General features: G+C 40.4%; 1 protein-coding gene across 4 annotated transcripts in view; it reads left to right on the forward strand.

The window, feature by feature from the left end:
• The window catches only part of PAPSS1 (3'-phosphoadenosine 5'-phosphosulfate synthase 1), an 82,695-nt gene that overhangs the window by 41,203 nt on the left and 21,311 nt on the right, over window positions 1-20,181 (forward strand). For 2 of the 4 annotated variants that reach the window (XR_012915130.1, XM_012766265.3), the window contains exons 6-10: window positions 5,502-5,615; window positions 7,261-7,372; window positions 9,459-9,664; window positions 10,784-10,843; window positions 11,249-11,384. Coding sequence is in view for 3 of the 4 variants with exons in the window: in XM_012766265.3 (XP_012621719.2) it covers window positions 5,502-5,615; window positions 7,261-7,372; window positions 9,459-9,664; window positions 10,784-10,843; window positions 11,249-11,384 (628 nt within the window). In the remaining variant the exon portion in view is untranslated. The remainder of the gene's footprint in view (window positions 1-5,501; window positions 5,616-7,260; window positions 7,373-9,458; window positions 9,665-10,783; window positions 10,844-11,248; window positions 11,385-20,181) is intronic. The other 2 variants (XM_012766266.3, XM_020284503.2) reach the window with 2 other exon arrangements.

Consider the following 20,181-nt stretch of genomic DNA (forward strand, 5'->3'; position numbering starts at 1 on the left):
GTTGGCCCAGACCCCTTAGGTAAAGGGCTCAGCCCCACAAGCTTGCCCTGTTTTAGACGCCAGCCGCATATGGGGTGCCCAGGCCACCCACTTTTCTGCCTGGCTGATAACAAATTCAAGGGTTCCCATCCCCAGCCCTCACCAGGTCTGCCAATTTGCTAGAACAACTCACAGAACTCAGGAAAGCACTTAATTTACTGTCACCAGTTTATTTTAAACTCAGGAGCAGCCAAATGGGAGAGATGCACCGGCAAGGTTCGGGGGGAGGAGTTGCAGAGCCTCCATGCCTTCTGTAGGCACGGCACCCTCCTGCATGGGTTCACCAACCTGGAAGCCCAGTGAACCCCATTGTTTAGGGGTTTTTGTGGAGGTTTTATGCAGGTACAATCGATTAAGTCATTGGCCGTTGATGATTGAGGTCAATCCCTAATCCCTTCTCCTCCCTAGAGGCTTGGGGGGAGCTGAGCTGAAAGGTCCAACCCTGGGATAGAGGCTTGGTCTTTCTGGTGACCAGCCACCACCTGAATCTTTCCAGGTGCCCGGTCAGCCATGAGTCATCCCCTCAGTTTACCAAAGCCACTGGGACCACTTAGGGAATTCCAGGGGTTTTAGGAGCTCTGTATCGGGAACTGAGAAAAAAGGCCTAAATACTGTATATGTTTCCCATTGCATCCACGACTTTTTATCAGAGGGAGGAGAGTAGTATGGTCTGGGACTTTCCAGGGAGTGCATGTGTTTGAGGAGTGCTATCTCCATGGAAATAATGGTGCTAAATAGAGTTTTCTTTTTTCTGATGCTCGGTATTACTTTGGAGAGACTCTTCTGAAGTGAATTCTACCTGGAATTGTTTCTTTAATGTTCTTTAGTAAGACATAATATTTATTTCACTGTCCAAGAAAAATGTCTTTTTAGTCTGCTGTACATTGGGTATTTTAGGATGATGGGTGCTTTGGCTGCCGTACCACTTCAGCATCATGTTAGGGATCCTCTGTGATCCCTGGCTTGTTTTTTTTCTTTCAGTCTGACTATGTAATGTAATTGGGGTAGGTAATGTGGTCATTCATATAAAGACTGCATTTCTCTGCATTTGGTCAAAGCATCTTTATTTTCTTAATGTGCTTCATTTGGCATATATTGGTTTAAGAAAATAGAAGACACTAACAAAAAATGAGGATTTTTGATTATTTAAATTAAACCCTTGAATGGTCACTAGATGGCCTGCTAGTATTGTATTTTAACTTGGGTTGTTATAACATAAGGAAGTTGACTTTCTGCTGCTGTTTTTAATCTAAAGTGATATTTTAAATACTGTTTTTGAATCTACCAGGATTTACTAGTGCTATAAGTTATTTAAAGGTTTGTCTTTTTACGAAATGGTGGTTTAGTGCCCTAAATGGATTTTATACTGCACATAAAAGCCAGACATTACAGCTCAGTTTTAAAGTGTTGCCAGAATGTCGTTTGGTGTTCATGTTTTGGATGTATGCAGTTTAGATAATAAAAATTTATAGTTACATAAAAATATGAATGAACCCTAGTTTTAAATCTGTTGAGCAGATTTGGCTCAAGAAGAAAGTACAAAAAATATTTAAAAGAATAACTTGAAATGTGGAATTGCTGTGTTTATTAACATGTTCAGAGTTCTTCAGGAAGATTAAAATGAGAAGGCAAGAGCTACTATTTCATGTAGTGAGTATTGTTTTCTCTGCCAGTTTCCAGGTAAAAACAAGCAATGGTCTGTTCAAATAAGCATATGAATATAACATATGTTAGATCTTAGATTGTGTTTAGTTAATCAAACAAAAAAGTTTTGGGTACTTTATGTTACATTTTCAAATTAAATTAATACTTAAAAATTCATAATATTGAAATACGTCTAGACTTATAGGTAATAATAGTACGTGAATTGTTTACCGATCTCCTACTAGGGAGGAACTCCTGGGGACTTCCCTGGGAGCCCTTTACCACCAGTGAGGTGTCTGGGCACATAAGGACTGTCTCCTGGCCTGGCTTGTGATCGACTTTGATTTCAAAGGAGATTTCTTGAAATAAAGTTGAAGAACACATTGTTTCTAATAGCTGACTATGTCTGTGGAGATCCAAATGAAACCCAAATAGAGTGGAGAGCTCATGAGGCAGGGACTTCACATTCTGTTGTCCAGATATCTTGTCTCACTTTGAGGTGGTTTTGCTCCTTTCAGATGTTTAGTAGTGGTTTTGGAAACTGAGAAGATTTGTTACTAGAATTTGCTGGAAACTGACTCTGTTTGCATTTTTAAGATTTTTTTATGTATTCCCGATAGATACCCAGTCCTTTTGTCTTTACACGTAGAATCTATGTGGAACTCATCTCCACTGAGCAGATTCACCATGTTCCTCTTGATTCATGCTGTTTGTATTAATTCTAGGATTATTCATTTTATGGATTTTTTTTTAAAAGAAAAGCTAGCAACCTCTTGAACTTTTATTTTGGCATTGGTTAGGCATGAGAAGAATTTTGTATCTAAGTTTTGAGGCCAACATTCATTTAAAAATATTTGCTAGATGTGAATTTTGAAAAGGGAAGAATTTTGTGAAATTCTTGTAATAAAAAAATTATTTTGACTCAAAAGTAAAATATGAAAAAGGTTTCTCCTCTTCTTAAAAAGAAAATGATTATAGCCTCTATGTCAGGGGTCCTCAAACTTTTTAAACAGGGGGCCAGTTCACTGTCCCTCAGACCGTTGGAGGGCCAGACTAAAGTTTAAAAAAAACTATGAACAAATTCCTATGCACACTGTACATGTCTTATTTTGAAGTAAAAAAACAAATGGGCAAAAACACCCGCATGTGGCCCAAGTGCTGTAGTTTAAGGACGCCTGCTCTATGTTAATACACATTACTAGAAACAGAATCATTTATGCTAAATTATGAATGATTTTGTTGGTACACAAAACATTTCTTTTAAATAATTTGGTTGAGCTCATAGTACAGATATTACCCTTTTCATATTCAAACTAATTAACTCAGAGACAGATTTGCTCACAAATTATCTGTACATTTGCTTTTTAGGGGTGTGGTTGGAAGGAAACTGTAGACATTATCTAGAGAAACTTTCGTTAGTTTGCAGTTCTTACTTGGAACATCTCTTCAGAGGGAGGGGGGTCGCACACCTGGGTGCACCCTCGGTGTTGTGGGGGTTCTTCAGGGTGTGGGTGAGAACAGGCCCAGCCACGTGCCTGGAGCGTGGCAGCGCGCCACGCACGCCACTGCTGTGCCTCGGTATTTGGGAGCCAAATCTAGTGGTGCTGGTTTAGGAACGCAGCTGGAAATGCCTTGCTGCATCCAGTGAAGATGAGATCTGTCTGCTGGATGCTGTCTTCTGACGCCCCATGATCACTGACAGTATCTGCAGTAAATGTGGGGGAGGAGTAGAGTAGCGGGGGTATCCGAAAGGTATCCCATCCTTGTGTGGATTTCAGAGATGGCAAAGAAAGCTTTATGGAGAGCAGTTCTTATCACTGAAGTGGAGAATGGGATTCTTTTCTTCTCTGGAGTCCCTGTGTCCCTTCTCCCCAGACTGTATATTCTGGTTTTCAAAGTACCAAGGGGGCCCAGTGGTGGAAATAGAGGTTCTTGGTTTTATTCACAGTGGCAGGGTCTGAACAAGTTGGTTGCAAACTGTTCACTTATCCTTACTAGAACTGCTTAGGCCTAACTGAAATGTAGAGTGTCTTTACCTTTTGTCTAGGACTTTATCAACACATCTGCAGATCGCATGTCGACCAGAAGCCTGGGAACTGTAAATGTTTAATAAAATCATGAAAATAAATGAACAATTTGTGTGGCAGACTATTTCATAACTTAGTTTTCATGAGGGAAACAGTAAAGGTTTTTTTTGGGGGGGGAAGGAGAATGGTATCGGGACTTCAGTTGGAAACTGGTTCTAACACCAGTTTTGTGACCCTGGAAAAAATAGCCTAATTTCTCTGTCTTCAGTTCCCTCATCTGTGAAGTGGGAAAGAATCATAGACCTCAGGATTGTACTGAGGATTCTGTGAGTCAGTATGTGTAGAGTGCCTAGAACAGTTCCTGGCATATAGCAAGCATACTGTAATTATTATTATTTATTGAGTATTTGTTGTGTTAAGTACATTAGAAGACAGTATTGCAGGGATTTGGGGAAATCATTGACCGCTCCTCGGCCTAAATTTCCCCATCTGTGAGGGGAGGCTAGCATTGGTGTCTTCTGACCTTCATAGGTAGGACTGTGTGAAGCTTAAATGAATTAATCTCTTGGAACAATGTGTTGGGTTGTGGTCAGCATCTAGTTCAGGTGTCCTCAAACTATGGCCCACAGGCCACATACAGCCGGGTCGCCTAGCACATTTATCTGGCCCTCTGGGTGTTTTTGCCACCACTGCCTGTCCTGCTTAGCAGCCGATCTGTCCCGGGCCCACAGAGCGTACTCTCCAACGGTCTGAGGGACAGTGAATTGGCCCCCTGTTTAAAAAGTTTGAGGACCCCTGCTCTAGTTAATATCAGCTCCCACAGTTTAGGTACCTCAGGCCATTTAATTGTCACAACAGCCTATAATATATAACATATATGTGTGTATCTTATGTATCTTTTGTTTTTTAAACAACTGAATAACTGAGAAGGAGACAGGTTGTGAGATGCTCAAGGTTGCACTATTAGAATTTGAACTCAGATCTTGTACAAAAAGCCTGTGCCCTCTTTTCTTACCTCATGTTGCAAGTGATGAGAACATTGGAAATAACCGACCTGTAGATCCCTGTTGCTTTTTTGTATCTCTCTTTTGTTTTGATGATATTATGTCCCTAAAGTTTTATGAGTCACGTAAATATTTCAGTTTAAGTCTTTTGTGAAACTGTATTATACTCTTCCTCACAAAAGTCCTAATGAATGCCTGACTTTTTGTGTAACTTCAGTTAATTTTAGAGGGTTTTTTTGTGTTCATATAAAACCACTAAACTGTCTTCCAAAGTTGCTGTACCATTTTGCCTTCCCCCAGCTGTAAAGGAGAGTGTCTATGGAGCAGTAAGCATGTCCTTTAATAGGTGGATGGAAATGAGAAAAATAAATCACCGTGTGTCCCTATATATGGTCATCATTGTCATTTTTCTACATTCTCTTCCAGCTGTTCTCCACCCATAGGCAAATTACAGGGCAAATGGCAGTTTCAGCAGTCTGGGCAAAGCCTATTACTTCACCAACTAAAAAATAAAAATTCAGAATAAACTTTTTCTGAAAAGACTATATGATGTGCATTAAGTGAAATGCACATACATACATTCTGTATGTTTGATTAGCTCCTTGGATATGTAAAGGCCCCAAAGATGCCTTGTGGCATACACATTCCACGTTCTTTGCAGCTGCAAAATGAAGATTTGAAATTCTTTTTGGTCTCATTTTGAAATGTTACTTTTCTTCATTTAAGATACCCTTTGACGAACTCTCAATTGTTGAGTCAGACATTTAATTGTACTTTTGTTACATAGGATATTGTACCTGTGGATGCCTCTTATGAAGTAAAAGAACTGTATGTGCCAGAAAATAAGCTTCATTTGGCGAAAACAGATGCAGAAGCATTACCAGCATTGAAAATTAATAAAGTAAGTTCTTTATTGCTTTTCACACCTAGTGATACATCCTTAAACTTGTGATTTATAGCAGTGTTTGAGACCAGGGGTAGCAGCACTGAGGGTGAGGGTGTTGTAATGTATATCACAGTTTCTAGGAGTGGGAAATGTGTTTAATTTGTGAAACCATATTCTCAAAGTACCATGGCTTCTATTAATATTTACTTTTAGTCATAATATTTGTGTATTTTGAAATATGAAAGAATAAAGATTGTGTGAGATTTTGAGGTTTATCAGAGTGAAGGAATGCTAAAAGGTTAAATACTAATCTATACTATTAATAATTAAAAAGAACATTTTTCCCTTTTAACCGTGTTTCCTAATCTCTTGCCAGACACTTGACTCACCCTTTCTTATGCTGTTAAGAGTGATCCTATCATGTATTTTAGCTTTAATGATGTCATTATCTAGTCTTTCCCAATAAACAACTGCTTGGTTAAACCCGGCATGATGAGAATGGAAAGTATAATTTACTTTTTCAAATCTTAGAGAATTTTAAGTTGTATGATTTATTTATACTTTAAAAACAGGAAGATTAAGGAATAAGCATTTGGACTAGAAGCTAAATTTCCCATCCATTCTTTTAATATAGTAAAGACCCAAAACACCCAGGGAAGTGCCAAATGTGAAACTAAGGAGAAAGGAAACAAAACTGGGCTTGGAGAACGACCCTCAGGTAGTACCTGGAATCTGTGATAGGAGCAGACCATTGCGACGTGCTTCGCGTGTGGTGACTGTGTGTCTGACCTGAGGCCAGGATGTGCTGGGGGTGGCATCGAGGGACAGCTGTGAGTGGAGCAGCTCAGGCTGCAAACTGTTGCAGGGAACAGCAGCTTGCAGAGGGACAATGGGTCACCAGCAGACTTTGCCCGGAATGCATACGCACGAAGAAAGAGAACAAATAAGAATGAATGAATATGAATCCTCACCAGTCAGACTCTAGAACCCTGAAAGACAGGAGCTTTTTGTAAATGTCACTGTTTCTTCAATACAGTGGTTCTCAAATTTGTTCCATTGGCAGAGCACCTGGAAGGCACACTGGCATTCTTTGTACCTCCTCACAGGCCCTGTTTCCAAATACAGTCACATTGAGGGTTAGGGCTTCAGCATAGGAATTGTGGGGGGACACAGATTTTCAGTCCCTAACAGATACCGTGTAGAATTGGGTTCCAATAGAGACAAATAGTAGCCACTGTCAAAGGTTTTGTAAACATTAATAAGAGGAAAATCTTAAAGTGAAAAAAAATTCTCTATGAATACAGCTTTTTTTTTTTTTTTGGTGAATTGAAGCAGGAGAATACCTTACATTCTTGTGCCGTGGAACACATTGGCAGACGTGCTTCGGGAATAAATAGGAGACTGCATTCTCCTGCACACCACTGGGCCATGGGCTTCATTTTTCTCATTTGTCCTTATTAAAAATGCTTGGAGGCCCCATGTTACTTAAATTTATTAGGAGAAATGCGTATTTCTCCTATTCTTTGTTAGGTTTATATGATCTATAATCATCCTTAAGATGTTTGTTTCTATTGCTTTCAAAATCAACTCCTAAAGCCATTACTGCTTTTGCTCATAAATGCGTGAAATAGAAATTTTGCCTTACTTTCTAATTTACTAGGTAGATATGCAGTGGGTGCAGGTTTTGGCAGAAGGCTGGGCAACCCCACTGAATGGCTTCATGAGAGAGAGGGAGTACTTGCAGTGCCTTCATTTCGATTGTCTTTTGGATGGTAAGACGTTTTGCTTTCAAAATTATCTTGGATGTGGAAGGGAAATGACCTGGTTTCAGGGATTCGTCACTGTTTATACAAAGTAATGGTAACATCTTCATAGGGGTAGCATTATATCAGTACTGAACACTCTATTTAAGTGAACCATGAGATTTTATTTCCATTTTTCCTTTTCCAGATTGTGATTTATTGTAGAGGGAGAGGGAAAACCTGGGGATTAGGATTGAAAGTGGATTGTAAAGGCACATACAGTTTTCTTACGCCGTATCCACCTGACCACTATGGCATGCTTTTCTCCATGCAGGACAAATATATACTGCATTTTGCTATGCTCAAGCCCATGCTTGAGCCATCTAATGGGGAATCACGGCATCCAAGTTAAGGAATCTTGAAATAGGTGGCTGAAAGCATGGTTCTTCCTATTCTTTTAAAACATTAAAAAAATTGCCAAAGAAATAATGTCCTGTATGTTAGTAGATTATTACAGTTCAGCTACCTTTGACTTTGTATTATATACTGTTGGTAATCTTAATTTACCACATTAAAGAAAATGTTTTAAAAATGTCACAGAATCCCATGAAATTGCCACTGATTTCTTTTGTATAATGACTCCTTAAACACATTAACTGCCATGTGAGTTGTATTTAACTCATGCTAGTTTTGAGCCCAGGGCCTGGTGAAGCATATGTAACTCACACGTCTCTTTACATTGGGAGGTGCATGGCACATGGGCAACTCACACTGGAGCTGGAGCATACGTGTTTATGTGATGGGTGGCCCCCTGGGCAAAACCCTGCAGTTGGTTCATGAAAATCTTGTTGATTGTTCTTATTACTTCAGTTAATATTGACAATTTAATTGCATATAGCTCACACACAGAAAACAATAAAAAATAACAAATTTTTAATCAAATTAGAAAGGATCATTTTGTTTTCAAAGTTTTCATAATAAAACACTGTGTCCCCAAGGAGAATTTTTTTCTTTCTAGTATGGCAGTCAGTGTATTGACTGGGGAGTGAAAAAGATACTGGAAAACGTAATTATTCTTCTCAAGAAACTTTATTACAAGAACATAGGGATAAATATTGCATCTTGATTTTCTTTCTTGGAGCTAATGGAAAGTCTTTGTGGCCTCCCTCCTCAGTAATGGTTCAGTCTTGGGCTTGGTGCAGATCTACCTATTAATTTTCCATTTTAAACTACACGTAGTGGTGGTAATTTTCAAACCAGCCAAGCAATCATCATTGATTTTGTTGCCATCTTTTGTCTTAAGAAGGCATGTCATGATTCCCCAAAATGTATCATTATGGAAATATATATGAATTCAAATATGAATTTTATTTTTCTAACCTGTACATGATGAAAAAAACCTTTTACAGCTTGAAAGTTGGGGAACTGAGACTATGCCTTTGATATCACTGACAACACATTTTGGGTTAAATGCAGCCACTGATTACTGCCTTTGTGCCTTGGCCAGTATCAGCTAATATCAGTTTGATTCTGGCTGTATTAAAAAAATAAACAAGAAAACTTTTTGGATTTTTTTGTCTTACTATCTCAAGGTTACCCAAGTATACCAGGTATACTCAAGTATACTTAATCAACTTGCCACTTAAAATGCAGTTATCTATATCAAAGCCTTATTATCAACAAGGCTTTAAATTTTTCCTGAAACATAGTTCTTTGTCTCATTCATATATTGAAAGTGCACAGTATTTTTTGGTGATATTTAGCTTAATTGGTTGATTTTTCCTTATTAAACAGTTCCTTTTATTTTTGTAATTTTATACCAAAAATTCTACCCAAAGACAGTTTGATAAATTGTGAGAAATATTACTATATACACTGTTGGTTGTCTTCATTTTTGCTAGTTTTTAAAAAAAATTCTGAGGTTGTTGCTTATATTTTCCCTGACTTTGTAGTTTGTTCTCTCTGTGGATTTCCCTTGCCAGGTACCAATTGAACACTGTTACTAGACCCATGAAGGTTTTATTTTCTGAGGAGTGTCCCTTGACGTGACAGGTGGATGTGAGTGGGGCCTGTTGAGTAATCCGAGCGTGTGCTCTGTGTTCCTCTGTGCGCACAGGAGGTGTCATTAATTTGTCGGTGCCCATCGTTCTGACGGCCACTTGCGAAGAGAAGGAGCGGCTGGATGGCTGCACGGCATTTGCTCTGGTGTACGAGGGCCGGCGTGTGGCTATTCTCCGCAATCCAGAGTTCTATGAGCACAGGAAAGAGGAGCGCTGTGCCAGACAGTGGGGAACCACATGCAAGAGCCACCCCTACATCAAGGTCCTGAATTAGTCTTGCTGCATTTTATGTTGACTTACCAGTAACGTTTGTGCTATGGGCATTACCTGTGTACTGACTGGTCCACTGGAATTGCTAATGTTTGGCAGAATTGAGACTGGATCTTGGTGTGATGAGCATGTCATTTTGGTCCAGATAAATATTTATTGAACAGATGTATTTTAAATACCTACTCTAGGGGAGAGAGGGGGCATGGGCAATATATGTAACCTTAACATTTATACCCCCATAATATGCTGAAATTAAAAAAAAAAAATACCTACTCTAGGCCGGGTGCAGTGGCTCACGCCTGTAATCCTAGCACTCTGGGAGGCCGAGGCAGGAGGATCACTTGAGCTCAGGAGTTTGAGAACAGCCTGAGCAAGAGTGAGACCCTGTCTCTACTAAAAGAGTAGAAGGAACTTAGCTGAACAACTAAAAATATATATAGAAAAAATTAGCTGGGCATGGTGGTGCATGCCTGTAGTCCCAGCTACTCGGGAGGCTGAGGCAGGAGGATCGCTTGAGCCCAGGAGTTTGAGGTTGCTGTGAGTTAGGCTGACGCCGTGGCACTCTAGCCCAGGCAACAGAGTGAGACTCTGTCTTAAATAAATAAATACATACATACATACATACATACATACATACCTACCTACCTACTCTATACCAGGCTACCAGACACTGAGCTAGGGGCTGGTGCTGGGAATGCAGGGGTGGGGACAGGACTGCTGGCACAGTGTTTATGCTCTTGGGATTTATAGTCTGGTGGTGTACTTTGTCACATACGCACAAGGAGGATGTAAGTTTGGGGCGTGAGGGGGGCCCCTACCCTGGTGGTTTCATGTAGCCTGGGCTTTTAATGTAACATTGTGTTTCTGGTGTAAAAGCAGTGAAATATAATTAGTCTCCCCCAAGCACCTCATTTATTTTATGTATTGTACGTGGAATGTTATCAAAGTCAAATTTCTGACGGTTGTTAGGTGTGTTAAAGTAGACTTTGAGCTTTAAAAGAGACTGGGTGCGTTATTGGCATGTAAGACAGCAGCGTGGGGAAAAGGGAGGTTTGAGCCGCTTGGTAAAAACGAACAGGTTCGAGAGGGTAATAATGTCTCCTCCTTTCAGATGCAGGGAAAGAAGATGCATGAAGGTGTAAGAAATTTGAGGTGCTGTGGTGATTGTAAGGCATGAATTTGTGTCTAACTCACAGATTATTAATTCTTTGAAAGATTGGGATTGAGAACCCAGAGGGTGGGGTGACCCAGGGTTACAAATTATTCTGTTAATCAACACGCAACAACATTGAAAGGAATGTTTTTGTCACTTAAAGGTCATAATTGTTATTCACATTGATTTTGTTTGCCTTCTACGTGGAAAAATAATAGTTGTTTCACAAGTGTTTTGAGAAATTACGAAGTATATTCCAATTCTGTAGCATCTTGAATCCCAAGTTAGTTGATAAATCAAATGGATTTACCATTGACTTTAAGGTGAGAGTAATTTGCAACAATGGTAGTTTGGATGAGAGAAATGTTTTTACTTATTTTGATCTTGGTTTCTGTTTAAAAATTTTGTTTTTCTTCCAATTAGATGGTTATGGAACAAGGAGATTGGCTGATTGGAGGAGATCTTCAAGTCCTGGACCGAATTTATTGGAATGATGGTCTTGATCAGTACCGTCTTACTCCTACTGAGCTAAAACAGAAGTTTAAAGATATGAATGCTGGTAAGACATGGACCTAATTATCTATATGACACTGCTTGGAGAGAAAGTTCTAGAAGTGCCAAGTGCTGAGGTTCCATAAATAAATACAACAGAAGGTTATGGTGTAGAAGAGAAAAACATTAAACAATGACAGAGAAAGTTGTTTAAGAGAAAGTTAATGATTTCAGATAATTTTAGGATTAGGATGAAGTGGAGCAGTGAGAATAGGCTACAGATGCTGTTCTTCAAAATACTGTGTTATATGAGAAAGCACTGCAGGACAGGATTGTGCCGGACTTCCTACTGTTAGGTCTTTTACACAGAGGTGGGTAAATGACGTGCTTATATTGGTGCACCCATACTCTTTCTCTCCCCACACCTGTAGTTCAAGGTGCCATGTCAGGGACTAGCACTGACTGTAGATTTTGAAAGGCTTTTTTAAGATCTGAAGAATTTGCAGTATCCTGTAATCATGCTTCCAATTGATTTCTGTCCATGGCAGAGATACTTAGTCCTAGTACTGGTGCTGCTCTCTTTCATAGTTTCTGTGTAGAAATCAGGTGGTTATGGTTGTCATTTTGGGAAATATGTGGCCCTCAAGCCATATTTGTGAACCAGAAACCCCTGTTCCCGGGTGACTATCGAACATCTGGGAGAGAGCAGCCATTTCATCAGTTGTGTTTAGCTTCTGTGAACTCAGTCGCCTGGTTGTCATTCAGAGAGCTGCATGCAGACTGTCCCCTGCCTCGCCCCTGGCACTTACGTGTTTGTGGGGAACTGCTTTTCTCTCTAAGGCTGATGGATATTTGATGAGGACATTGATGGTACCCAATGCATAGCATTTTATTTTAAAAAGAGAAATGAGGCCGGGTGCGGTGGCTCATGCCTGTAATCCTAGCACTCTGGGAGGCCGAGGCGGGAGGATCGTTTGAGCCCAGGAGCTTGAAACAAGCCTGAGCAAGAGCGAGACCCTGTCTCTACTATAAATAGAAATTAATTGGCCAGCTAATATATATAGAAAAAATTAGCTGGGCATGGTGGTGTGTGCCTGTAGTCCCAGCTACTCGGGAGTCTGAGGCAGGAGGATTGCTTGAGCCCAGGAGTTTGAGGTTGCTGTGAGCTAGGCTGACACTAAGGCACTCACTCTAGCCTGGGCAGCAAAGCGAGACTCTGTCTCTAAAATAAAATAAAATAAAATAAAAAAAATAAAAAGAGAAATGAGATAAGAGGTGTAAGGCTCTGTAAACAGTATCTGATGCATAGTAAGAGATTAAGGTGTCGTAACTTCTGTTGTGTGGGCCAAAGCTAGTCTGTCTGTATTTGTGTGAAGGTTGCAGAAAGAGTATCTGTTTATTTCTAACCCTTGCTGTAGTTTGCTGAAATTCAAAGTGGTACGAAGTTAAACCAGGTTAAGAACTGGAGGCCTCAGATGGGCCACACTTTCTTCAGTGCCCCATGGCTCTCACCTGGCTGCCTGTTCAGCCTCGTCTCCTTCGCGGCCCCTTTAGGGTGTTTGCATGTACTGGCCCTTCCCCTTTTTGCAATTTATTCCACTCCTCTGGACTTGAAGCAAATATTTGGCTTAAATTACTTATGCAGGAACTTTTCTGAGTGCTACATTTGGTGCTTGTCTATACAACACCTCATTCTCTTCTTTCTAGCATGTTTTGGGGCCCAATCATATAGGAATTGATATAATAATGGCAACCCATTCTTTCTTGCCAGTGTGTGATTTAAGGGTCAGATTTAATTATTAAATACTTAAATGATTTAAGTCATTTCTGGCCATTGAGATATGAGGAGAGTGGTTTCCGAAGCAGATCTTCCTTCCTATTATGAAGAAACTGGCTTGTGACCTCCAAAATCATCTTTCTTCCTGCTTTGGATGCTGTTGTATGAGATTACAGTGTTTGGAGTTCCTGCAGCCATTTATGCTCATGAGAATCCCGGATGTACTAATTGTGTCCTTATACTGCTTTGAGTTTCTGACCCAACCCTGGAGTCATTTGTCTCCAGATTTGTTATTCAGAGAGATAATATATATCCAAATTATTGAAGACACTTCTAATCGGGTCTTCTGTTATTTGCAGCCAGAAGCATCTGATAGTTTATAACATGTAGATGTCCCTTTGTTTTCTGCTGAACAGAAACATATTTAAGGGAAGACTTGCTGACACCATGTTATTTAATTTTCTGCCAAAATTTGAATTCATATCTGGAATTGATGTTAGTAAATAAATTGTTGGCACTGTTGAAAGGGGGTCTTATCAAGGAATTATCATGCATAATTAGGGACTTTAATATTACATCTGTTTTGCACTCTTCTTTGTAAGCCAAAAGGTTTAAGTCATTGAGAGAATTTGTTGCATAAGGAGTGATTGCGACTTTGTTTAAAGTAGCTGAGAGCCAGTTATTAGCCTTACATCAAACAACAATTTCGTGGAGTGTTATTTTATTTACTTTTCCATTTTATACTGAGACAAATAAGCAACAGACCAAGATTACTTTGAGAGTAAGAGTTCTCTGTCACTCTTTTAGGAAGCCAGTAACAAGTTGTCTACTGATGTGTTCAAGGGAGAGAAAGCAGGGAGTATTTGTGGGTTTTTTTACTTAGGATTTCTTTTCTACCTCTTCTTCCTCCTCTCAACTGAGAAGTGGTTTGATCACCCCATGTGTGACATTGTCTCATGCACAGCATTACTATAATCAATTTGTTCCTCGACCATTCTGTATCTTGGAAAGATTATGAGGTCTTCAACATCCACATCAGTGATTGCAAAGTGATACAGTTCCAGATGGCAGGTTCTCTACGTTACTGACGGTTGACCAATGCCCTGGAGAGGAAGAATGAATTTCACTGAAGCCAAGTAAGAGCCTGTTAGTGTTTATTCATCGCAGAATCTTGGTGTCCTGCTGCTTACAAAGGGGAAACGTTGACACATTGCTTTCAAACTAGTAGGTGGTTGTACAGTGTCGATAAATTGAATTCGAGAAAGCTTTGTGGACATGTCGAATTATAAACTATATTGTAAACGAATGAATGGCGATGTTGGAAAGATATTTAAGGCAAAGTTGGGGGTGATAGATGAGAAAGCTGAGGCAGAAGCAGAGGGTTTGTCTGTGAGGTTGATACGCTTCCGTGACAGTTAGTGGCAGTAGCCGGGGACGCTGTGGTCTGAGATCGGGTGCGGGAGCCTGTGCCAGGTCCTCACGGGAGGCAGGTGTGAGGCTCTGAGTATAGTTTAAGTGAGTAAAGAAGGGCAGTCAGGTTAAGGGAACCCACAAGGAATGCTGAGGTGCCTAGGGCCTGGCAGCATTGGGTAGTGTCAAGAGTCCTGCCGGGGCAAGGCGGGAACCAGTGTTCCTGAAGGCCTGTGGGAGCCACAGCTGGGGGAGGGCTGCCTGCCGAGCAGGAGCTAGTTGCAGGGGTGTTGGCATCGCCAGAAGCACTGCACTGAGGCAGATGCTAGTGGGGCCAGGGCTCCCCCAGTCTCTCTCCCTTCATCCTCTGGTTGCCGCCAACGCCTCCCATCCCGGAGGTGGGAGTACAGCAGCCCCTTCTAGAGGGAGCCACAGCCCACCCCCCAGGACTGCAGAGAAGGGGGAGGAGATGGTGAATAAGCAGCGCAGAGCCCAGCTGGCAAGAAGCTTTATACATTACATGAGTTCTCGCTTTAGTTTGCAAGCATTTTTAGTTTTGAGAACTGAAAACAGCAGTTTATTGCTGCCATACTTTGGAGTATGAAGTTACCAGTTTGAGAAAAATTCCAATTATTAATATGTTTACATTTGCTCAGGAGGTGTATTTCTGTCTTATTCCTTTTTTACCTCCTCTCATAAACTGCTTAAGTAAAAGAAATGCTGGTAATTTATGACAACCCTGAGAGAGAGAGGGAGGGAGATCAAACTCCCTTATACTTTCAGCTCCTTTAAAAAAAATCTCCCACAAAAACAAACATTAAACACACACATACCCTCTTCCTGGCAACTCTAGAACTGTTGCCAGTACTATCTTATTTAGCTACTGTATTGATTCAGCGGAAATCAGAAATGACCATTCTTCGAGCTTTGGGGTAGAGATAGTGGCAGATACTAAGTGTTGGGTAGGACTGGAAGAGGAGGATTATTGGCTCCTGCTGTATGTAGGGCAGTCTCACAGAGGAGTTAGGAGGAAAGAAGCAGGAAGATGTTGTAGTTGTGAGTGGAACTGTTAAAAGGAAATACTTCTATCTGAAAGACATTTTGGCAGTAAAATCCTTTATATGTTCTACTGTGATGTTTTAATAAGTCGTTCATCTTTATCAAAACGTCCATTGTGGAGCCGAATTAATTCTTTTTGGAAAGAAAGCCTAGATAGATAGATAATTATTGTCTTTGAAAGATGTGTATTTGAGCCAGAGGTATTTTTTATGCTTCTTTTTTGCATCCTATCTTATAAATACTCTTGTTAAATGGTGATTGTACAAAATTGTATTTGGCCTGATTGAACTCTAGGAATGTGGCTGTCGTGCACCTGAGATGTAATGACCCAAGGGTCCTGTCAAAGGCACTTAGGTTTATTAACTACAGTGTGCACCTCACCGTGCTAAACACTGTATATTATTTTATCTTTGTGACAGTAACTTTACTATCATCCATTTCAAAAGTATAGAAAGTGATATTCAGTCCTAAAAGGCCATGGCCACAATTGGTATAGACCTATGATTTGAACCCATAAATATCCTATTCCAAAGCAGTGCTTCTTCTGATACCCTATATGTATCTTCTCTCTTAAAACTTGTTATTATGGACATTTCAAACATATACTACTTAGGTTTATAATTAGAGATAATAATATGGTGAGTCCCGATGTACCTCTAACCAGCTTCAACAGTTGACTCTTGACTAATCTGTTTCACCTGCACCTCTACCCACCCACCTCTTTTCCTCCCCTCCAGTATTAAAGGTAAGGGCTTGAAAAAGCCCAACCACAATACCACTGTTGCACCTAAATAATAATGATAGTTTCTTAATATTTTCAAATATCCAGTCAGCGTTCAGATTTCTAGTAATTTAATCATTCCTTTTTTTCTATTTGTAGTTTGTTTGAATTGGGATCTAAATAAGATTCATACATTGTAATTCATTATGTCTCCTGTCTTAGTTTTTCACTTTTTAAATTCTTTGTTATAAAATAATTTTACATTTATAGACAAATTATAAGAATGGTACCACAAGCTCTTGTATATTCTTCACCCAGATACCACAAACATCAGCATTATGCTTTCTTTGCTTTCTCATTCTCGCTCTCTTTGAGAGGAAGTTGCAGACATTAAGCCTCATTGTCCCTTAATATTTCCATATGTATTTTCTAAAAATAAGGACAGTCTTCTACTTAACCACACTATGTTTGTCAAATTTAGGAAAATAATGTTGGCATAACTGATCTGACCCATATATTCCATTTAAATCATGTCATTGTCCTAACGGTGTCCTTTATTACAAAACCAACAAATGATAACAGTCTCTCTCTTTACGATCTGTCCTTTTCAGTTCAGGATCTAGGTCATGTGTCTTTAGTCTACTTCAGTCTGGAGCAGTCACTTAGCCTTTATTTCATCTTTTACGACCTTGACATGTTTGTAGACTACGTGTCATTTACTGTGGTGGTTTTCAGTTTGGGTTTATCTACTGTTGCCTTAGATTAGATCCAGGTTACCAGTTTTTGTCAGGAATACAGCAGGAGCAGTGCTGTGCTCTCAGTGCGTCCTAGTAGGTGGCTCACAGTTTTGGTTGTCCTATTATAGATAAAGTTAATTTCATTTTAAAAATAAACTTCTATCACTTGTTTAATTTATGTTTGCCAAGTTTTTCTACTATAAAGTTAACAAATGATTTTGTACTTATTAACTAATAAGTATTTGAAGGGAGAGACTTTGAAACTCTGAAATATCATTGTTCTCGAACTTTTATCTGCTGGTTTCAGCATGCTGCAGTACTTCCAGGTGGTGATTTTCAAATTCCATTGTTCTTTCTACATTTAATAGTTGTTTTTTTTTTTTTTTTTTTTGAGACAGAGTCTCACTCTGTTGGCTGGGCTGGAGTGAGTGCCGTGGCGTCAGCCTCGGTCACAGCAACCTCCAACTCCTAGGCTCAAGTGATCCTTCTGCTTCAGCCTCCCGAGTAGCTGGGACTACAGGCATGCACTACCATGCCCGGCTAAGTTTCTCTATATATTTTTAGTTGGACAATTAATTTCTTTCTTTTTTTTAGTAGAGATGGGGTCTTGCTCTTGCTCAGGCTGGTTCCGAACTCCTGACCTTGAGTGATCCACTGTCCTTTGCCTCCCAGAGTGCTAGGATTACAGGCGTGAGCCACGGTGCTCGGCTACATTTAATGGTTGTCCCTCTATCATAAGGTAGAGCTGCTGCTACTCCCCATTGGTTTGTTCATTTATTTATTTATTTTTTTTTTTCTGAGACAGAGTCTCGCTTTGTTGCCCAGGCTAGAGTGAGTGCCGTGGCTTCATCCTAGCTCACAGCAACCTCAAACTCCTGGGCTCAAGCAATCCTCCTGCCTCAGCCTCCCGAGTAGCTGGGACTACAGGCATGTGCCACCATGCCCGGCTAATTTTTTCTATGTATATTAGTTGGCCAATTAATTTGTTTCTATTTATAGTAGAGACGAAGTCTCACTCTTGCTCAGGGTAGTTTCGAACTCCTGACCTTGAGCAATCCACCTGCCTCTGCCTCCCAGAGTGCTAGGATTACAGGCGTGAGCCACCGCACCCGGCCTCATTTATTTATTTTCTTCTTTTTTTTTTTTTTTGAGACTGAGTCTCACTTTGTTGCCCAGGCTAGAGTGAGTGCCGTGGCGTCAGCCTAGCTCACAGCAACCTCAATCTCCTGGACTCAAGTGATCCTCCTGCCTCAGCCTCCCAAGTAGGTGGGACTACAGGCTTGCGCCACCATGCCCGGCTAATTTTTTTTTTTGTATATATATTTTTAGTTGGTCAATTAATTTCTTTCTATTTTTATGATAGAGACAGGGTCTCGCTCAGGCTGGTTTCGAACTCCTGACCTCGAGCAATCCGCCCGCCTTGGCCTACCAGAGTGCTAGGATTACAGGCGTGAGCCACCACTCCTGGCCTTATTTTATTCTTTATGGACTTACAGATTCCTGTCTTAGTCAGTTACAATCCAGCACTATCACTATTCATTATACTTTGATATTTACCTGGTCCTGGGTTTGGCTGCTGGGGCCTTGCCACACTGGTGGTTGTGTCCTTTTGGTGTGTCCTCGTCATTCTTTGTGCACCCTGTTTCTTAATGGCACAAAAAGGTGTTCCAACTCAAGTTTTATTTTCCTTGCTCTAGCCCTAAAAGCAGCCGGTTGCCGAGGAGCCCTGGTTCACTTAAATGGGGAATGGGATTTAGAATGCAAAATTTGGGCTTTAGTTTTGCTTAGTGCCACTGGGCAGTCATTGCTTGTAGGACCTTTTAATGGACAAAACAAAGAAGAGATGTGTATCTATATGTGTGCACCCACACACACGTATACATACGCTTATGCACATTTGTATATATTCTTTCATCTGTCTATATAGCTGAAAACCATGAGGTCATACTGATCTTTTCAATTCTATTCTAGCCTTGCTCCTTTCACTATTTTATGCCTGCCTTCTCCTCCAGTGAGACCCTGGCTCCCATTACCCTCATTATATTGACATATTTCTACTACCTTCCTGTGTGTAAGCAGTCTCCCAGTCTCACGGGCTGTTTTCTCGGCCCTCCCTGTTGGCCCCAAGAACCCGTGAGTCTCCTTGGCCCAGGTGCTGCTGACTTGGGCTGGGCCAGACATCGTCCCCTCCCAGAGCAGTGATTTACATCAGCCTAGGAGCAGGAGTCCTTAATGCTTAGCTTGGGTGACATTGTGGTTCACACTGTTCATAAAGAGTGGGTGGTATGCAATGAAGGGATGAGAGAGGAGAGAACTAAACCAAGTCATGAGACTTAGGCCAGAATCAGAATGGCAGATTAAGTTCAGGCAGGAATCCCCAAATTAAGTAATATTAATACTCTTATGAAAGAATATTAATACTCCTGTATTCAGGAGACATTCTTCATCTGTTCTTTTTTGAAAGACTAGTATGATATAGTCAGGAAGTAAAAGTGCTTCTTGATTGTGGGGAGTGGGGCGCTCTAGAGTTCTACTTGATGGTCAGAAGAAAGGTTTTGGAATCTTTTATATCCATATGCAAAACTGAATTTGAAGTGAATTCAGAAGGTTAGAAAAATGTTCAGATCTGTTCTCCTCTTCCCATTTCAAAGCAGGATAATTTTATATGCTCACAGTGAGAATGGCCTTTGTCAAAAAGTTTCAAAACAATAAATGTTGGCGTGGATGCAAAGAGGTAGAAACACTCCTACATTGCTGGTGGGACTGCAAACTAGTACAACCTCTATGGAAAGTAATATGAAGATACCTCAAAGAGCTACAAGTAGAGCTACCATTTGATCCAGCAATCTCATTACTGGGCATCTACCCAAAGGCAAAAAAGACATTCTGTAAAAAAGACATCTGCGCTGAAATATTTGTAGCAGCACAATTCACAATTGCAAAGATGTGGAAACAACCCAAGTGTCCATCCATACATGAGTGGATTGATAAAATGTGGTATATGTATACCATGGAGTTCTACTCAGCCACAGAAAACAATGATGATATAGCAAACAGTCTTGTATTATCCTGGATGGAACTGGAGCCCATTCTTCTAAGTGAAAAATCCCAAGAATGGAAAAATAAGCACTACATGTACTTGCCATCAAATTGGTATTAA

Source organism: Microcebus murinus, chromosome 27 (assembly GCF_040939455.1).
Source record: "Microcebus murinus isolate Inina chromosome 27, M.murinus_Inina_mat1.0, whole genome shotgun sequence".
NCBI lineage: Eukaryota > Metazoa > Chordata > Mammalia > Primates > Cheirogaleidae > Microcebus > Microcebus murinus.